This window comes from Chrysochloris asiatica, unplaced genomic scaffold (assembly GCF_000296735.1).
Source record: "Chrysochloris asiatica unplaced genomic scaffold, ChrAsi1.0 scaffold00372, whole genome shotgun sequence".
NCBI lineage: Eukaryota > Metazoa > Chordata > Mammalia > Afrosoricida > Chrysochloridae > Chrysochloris > Chrysochloris asiatica.
The window spans coordinates 1,278,634-1,285,219 of NW_006408890.1; the positions used below are offsets into that span (position 1 = coordinate 1,278,634).

The following is a 6,586-nucleotide window of genomic DNA, read 5'->3' on the forward strand; positions in this document are numbered from 1 at the left end:
CTATGGGGCAGTTCTCCTCCATTACTCCAGGGGGTGCTGTGAGTGGATGATCTATAAGAGTATATATGAGTATATAGTGACACAATAGATGACAGCCTAGGAAACCCTATAGGGCAGTTCTCCTCTGTCACACGTGGGGGTGCTAGAGTCAGAAAGGGTTTAGCAGCACTGACCACCAACACCAACACCTCCACTCAGTCCCTGTTTTCATCTCCCTACCTTGTTAATTACCAAGGGTGAGGTTTTATCATAGTTTGCAGGAACATCTTGGTGATACATTGTATCTAAGTGTTTAGGGAGGGTGTGGCAGGTGATTGCCCTGGTTGTGGGCTCCTGATAAGGTTCCTGGGTGGCATGCACCGTTTGCCATTGACTATCAATTTAGGAGTCCTGGTGTGGCACTGTAGGATCAGCACTGGGCTACTGCTAACAGCGAGCTCAGCAGTTCAAATCCACCAGCCGCTTCTTGGAAACAGTGTATCTGAGGGTTGGAATCAACTTGAAGGTACTTTATAATAACAGCAACACTAATTTCGAGGGTTGCTGGTTCAACCCCACTCAGAGGCCCTGCAGAAGAAAGGTTTGGCCATCTGTTCCTGTAAAGATGGCAGCCAGGAAAACCTGACAGGGCAGTTGTACACTGGGTCACACAGCATCACCAGATGTTAGAATCGGCGCTATGACATCCACGGTCATCATCACCATGAGTCTTGTAAGGGAAGCTGAGGTAGCACAAACCGGCCACGTCAGTCGGCTGCCACACAACGTGTTCAAATCCAGCCACGCTCCTCCTGGGTGTGACCCCTTCAAAAGGAATTGTGCTGCCCAGCACTGGAGCTCTGGTAGTGTAGTGGTTACGAATCGGGCTGCAAACCTCAGGGACAGCAGTTTGAAACTACCAGCTGTTCCGTGGGCAAAAGATGAGGCTTTCTGCTCCCATAAAGATTTACAGCCTCGGAAACCCTGTACGGGATCACTATGAGTCGGTACCAACTCCATGGCACATAACAACAACAACATATTATACAGCTGGGACTTGGAGATGTGTCCTGCCCAGATAGCTCGATCTGCAAAGCCCTGTTTTTTGGAGTCCTGAATGTCATTTCATCGACCCCTTGTGCTCATTTCACACTCATCCACACTGCCCCCCACCCACCCACCCCTAGCCCCCTGAGAACACATGAGGACCCGCACCTGCTCACCTGTTGCAGAAGTTAACGGTGCAGGGGGAGGACCCGAGAGTCCTAGGTCCATGGACTCAGGCTATGGTTGCCAAGCCCTCCTCCTAGAGCACTCAATCTGCGCGCCCACACAGTCTGCGCGTCCGTGGGTTCACCGAGGCTCTGCAGACAGTCTGTCCCAGGGGCCACGGAGTCTTTGCTGCCGGTTGCAAACCTTCTAGATCACTTCTGCCGGCTGGAGGCGTCCAGATGCAAATCCTGCTGGGGCACAGCAACCGCCCTGGGGACCCGTTGCCGAGTGGGAGAGGAAGACCGTGTTGAAATTTCCTGTGTAGCTGTTCGCGCTTTCTCCAGAGGGGCTGGATGCACCCGAGCGCTCAGAGCGTTGGCCCAGGGCCCAGTCACCCCGTGCACTGCCCGGGCAGGGCCGTGCCCCCAGCCTGCCACCCCAGAACACATTTTGTGAGGCCGTGAGGGGAACCCCACAGCACCTACATGGGTTTTCTGCGTACAGGGCACCCGTGGAGCTGGAGGCAGGGAAGGACCATTGGTGGAGTCTGCTTTGCAGCACAGACCAGATGGCTGAGGACAGATCTTGTTCCGTTTCCATCCCAAACTGCTCATCTCCTTACCGTGTGTGGTCAGGAAGCAACATGTGCCCAACTCAGAGCACCTCTCCCAGGAACTGCGCCCCACACCAGGCCGCTTCCCTCTCCGGCAGAGCTGAGAGGACCCCCGGAGTGTGGGGGGCGCTGCATGTCTACCCACCACACGGGCCTCCTAGGGCACAGGACACACAGCACACAGACACACACAAAACATGTACCCATGCAGACACACACACAACACATAACACACAGCACACAGATACACCGACAGACACACACACACAACCACACACACAACCACCCATAACACAGAGAACACATATACACATGTCACACAGAGACACACCACACATGTGTACAACCACTCACCTTACACAGACCCACACAGCACACAGCACACACAACACACAGCCCACAACACAAACATCACACAGCACAGCCACACATGCACAACCACACAGACACACAAATCACACAGCCACATACAACACACAGCACACAACCACATACACAAAGCACACATATACACAGTCACACATACATACCACATATGTGCACAACCACCCACCTAACACATACACACACAACACACAGCACACAACCACAGACACAGCCCACAACACAAACATCACACTACACACACAACACAAACACACACACAGGCACACATAAAAGCACACACAACACATAATCCTGCAAACACACATAAAACACACATCACACAACCACACATATGTACAACCACCACTACACAAAGACACACACAGACATATATACACATACACAGAAACACATATACACTCACACCACACACACACACATTTAGGCACCAAACTCATACACACATCTCCAGAGACCACACACCACCATACAACACACCACACATCACATCAAACACAGCCAACCCCCAGCAAGATGAGCAGGCTCTGAGTCTCAGTGACCCAGAAGACCTAGAGTGAACCGCTGCCGGCCCCAAAGAATAAGTTGCCCCAAACCCAATTTTCCAGTTGCCAATCCCTCCTCTTTGTTTATCAATGCAACTTGATGGTTTATCAATGCAACTTGATGGTTTGTGCTTATCAATGCAACTTGATGGTTTGTTTGATCAATTTCAGGTTGAAGAAGTTTGTTTTTTGTTGTTGTTTAGTGGTGTTCAGTCGATTCCAACCCATAGAGACCCTGTATGGAGCAGCTGGTGAGCTTGAACCGCCGACCTTGCAGTTCAAACGGCTTTGCAGTCTGACGCATTAACCCACAGCGCCACACCAGGACTCCCCTTCTTCAATTTCATCATTACTGTACGGTTGGTGCCTAAATTTGAATCATAGTGATATTAATTGGTCTTCCTTGCGGTCGGTCGTGTGCATGGAGTCTGTCCTGACTCATAGTGATCCTGTGTCTGAGGTTGTCAATCTTTGCACGAGTAGAAAAAACTCATCTTTTCCCCCATGAAGTGACTGGTAGATTTGAACTGCTGACCTTGTGGTGAGCAGCATAGCTCCTAATTTATTAAGAGCCATCTTCCTTGTAGCCGTTGATTTTATTGTATCGCACACAGCATCATACTTCAAGATAGATCTTGAAATATCTTTGCTTTTTTTTTTTTTAATGACGCGTGGGACTATTCATCTTCAGAGTGTCATTCTTCATACATCGTAAACCATATATTGATTCAAAATGGCCAATACCAGTCCATTTCGGCTTACAGATACCTAAGACATTAACCTTTATGCGTTCCATTTCATCTCTGACAACTTCCATTTTTACTACACTCATAGTTTGTACGTTCCGCATTCTGATTATTAATAGATGTTCGCAACTGTTTTTTCTCATTTCGAGTTGTGCCCCATCAGCAAATAAAGGTCCCAAAAGCTTAACCTCACCCTAATTGTTAAGGTCAACTCGGCTTTGAGAAGGTAGCTCTTCCCCAGTTATATTTTGAGTGCCTTCCAATGAGAGGTGCTCATTTTCTGGCATTATATCTGACAACATTCTGGTGTTGTGAAGAGCACCGGGTTTCAATATTCAATATTCTGTTGCTCTCTTACAGTGTTCCAATGCTATTTGTAAGATTTTCAGGGGCTGAACATTCAGAGGTGGTCTGCCTCTCCTACTTCCGAGTCTGTCTTGGTCTAGAAGTTCCACTAAAATTTGTCCACCGTGGGTGACCCTACTGGCCTTTAAAATATCATTGGCATAGCTTTCAGAATCACAGCAACATGTAGGTCACCACAGGAGGACAAAGTGACAGATGAGTGCTGACCAGTAAGGGTCACACAGTTAGGAAAACTTCTGGGGTATTTCTAATCTGTCACATGAGTAGAAATTGACCAGATTCATGTAAGAGCAGCTTGAATCCTCAGAGCTCTGTGTCGAGTTCTGTGTGTATACGTGTCCGGGAGATGGCTCTGTTGGGCATCAGAGGTGTGTGCAAGTTCCCAGAAAGGTTCATCTTGTTTGTGTGAAAGTCAGAGTTCTGCAGACACAAGGAACTGGGTGAGAGTTGTTCGGGGTTCATATTGGGAAAAGAGAACAGGATGTCACAACACGCTAAGGGAGTGTTGATGTTGAGAAAATAAGAACTGGAGAGTCCCGGAGCAAGGGGAGGACCGAAATAGAAACACAGCTGACCCCAAGGACTGCTCAGGGAATACGCACATCCAGGGAGGCTAACTTGGTGGGTTTGCAGATTCCTGGGGTGTGGAACGTGGATTCCCCCAAAGACCCACACCAAGGGGCTGAGACTGTGCTGGTCTGCCGTTGCAGCTCGGTGGTGGGCATGTGTCCTGAGAGTGGCCCTAATAATGTTCACACAGGACAGAGTGGGACTTGGACACATGTCCTGGATGGTCAGTTCCAAACCCACACACAACAGGACAAAACATTGGCTGGTTCTGCACCCTCCTTCCAATTGATAAGTTTGAGCTCACTGTTACGGGCACATTGGTGGGGGTGGTAGTGGTGGGGTCTCTTTATGCTGACCCTACGCTTTACCGAGCATAATGTCCTTCTCCAGGGTCTGAACCCCCTTTTGATCCATCAAAGTCCCTGAGAAGAAATCTCACCAAGATTTCCAAGACAGCTTGGTCTATTCCCCTGACAATCCAGAGCCCTTTCAATATTTTTCACCAACACGGTAATTCAAAGACATCGATTCTTCTCTGGTCTCCCCGATTCATTGTCCACCTTGGCCATACATAAGCAAATTGATGGTTGTGGTGGGTAAGTGCCTGGGAGTCACTTCCGACTCAGAGCGACCATGTACAGGGTTTCTGAAGAGCAGGTGGTAAGCATGAACCGATAATCTGTGGTTAACAGTCCAGTGCTTATCCTACAGTGCCACACCAGGTGTTATCATTACTGTTAACTTCTGTGGAGTTGGTTCAGACTCATTATGACCCTGTATAGGGTGTCTGAGGAATGGCTGGTGAATTTGAACCACCGATCTTGTGGTCCAGTGTTTATCCTATATGGCCACACCAAGATTTCACACTAAGTAGTTACCACAAAAGAAACGAAGTCCTAACTCTCCCACACCCCCACCTGTAAACAGGACCTTGTTTAGAAATCATCTTTGAAGATGTTATCATTTAACATGAGGTAGAGTGGAGGAGGGTGGCCCCTGAGCTTACATGAGTGGGGTCCTTACAAAAGAGGAGAAGAGACAGAGGAGAGACGGTCGTGTGAAGATGAGTCCGAGATTGGAAAGAGATGCAACCACAAGTCCAGGATACCTGGGACCACCAGGAGCTAGATGAGGGGAGATCTTCTGGAGGGAGCCAGCCCTGTACACATCTGGATCTCAGACCTGTGTGTTTGCAGATGTAATCCACTTAACATGAGTTCAGACTGGGTTAGGGTGAGCACAGATCCTATATGGGGGGTCCTTATAAAAGAGGAGACACAGAGGGGAGCCAGCCATGTGTAGATGGAGACAGACATGGGAGAGATACAACCACAGCCCAGGACACCTGGGACCACCGGGAGCTGGATGAGGGAGGACCTTCCCCTGTAGCTTCCGGACGCAACTAGCCCTGTCCACACCTGCATCTCAGACTCGTGGTCTCCAGCGCTGAGAGTGGACAAATGCCTGTAGTCTCCAGCCCCCTGCACAGGGTGTTGACTCTCATAGTCCCCAGGAAGCTGAGAGGGTAGCTATAGGGCCCTGCTCACCACTGCCGTGTGTTTATCTAACCCCATTTCCTTTGGTTGCTCTGCCTCCCTGTCTACGAGACAGACACATGTTTTCCTCTTTGTCTGAAATATCAGAGAGAAGGAAGGAGACCTGATATCCTGCAGTCATTCAAAAGGTGTTGACCTAGGAACAGATTCCCACAGCTAATGCCTGGTCTACCCTGCAGGGGACCACCAAGACCTGCCCAAAGACCTCACTTCGCCCCTGCTACATGAACCTGGAATAGCAGCTGGGGAGTTGGGGAGACAGCAGAGAAAAAACCCTTCTTGGGGACTACCTAGGGGCTGAATGCAGGGTCCTGGACACAGGGGAGACGAGAACCTCTAGAACATCCCATGTGTGTCTCATCTCCTTTAATAGGGTCAGCCCTCTTCCTCCTCAGAAACACAGTTTACTGAGAAGTAGGCATGAGTTGGTACAGGAAGCATGCTCTTCTCCACCTTGCTCAGAGCAGGGTGTTGCATCTTACCCTGCTATGTCTCCCCAGAGGGTGGCACCCATACAACCCAGAAAAAACAAGTAGGCAAAAGAGCCTGCAAGAGGACTCACTTCAACAAAGGGCTGTGCCCCAGGTGGGTCTTCATTGTTAATATTTTTACAAA

The 6,586-nt window shown here is 49.4% G+C and overlaps 1 protein-coding gene across 1 annotated transcript in view; it reads left to right on the top strand.

Moving 5' to 3' along the window:
• Nucleotides 1-6,586, top strand: part of LOC102825719 — a 56,227-nt gene that overhangs the window by 38,016 nt on the left and 11,625 nt on the right. The window contains exons 3-5 of the mRNA XM_006876267.1: nucleotides 1,212-1,326; nucleotides 1,403-1,479; nucleotides 1,536-1,651. Of these exons, the coding sequence (XP_006876329.1) occupies nucleotides 1,212-1,326; nucleotides 1,403-1,479; nucleotides 1,536-1,651 (308 nt within the window). The remainder of the gene's footprint in view (nucleotides 1-1,211; nucleotides 1,327-1,402; nucleotides 1,480-1,535; nucleotides 1,652-6,586) is intronic.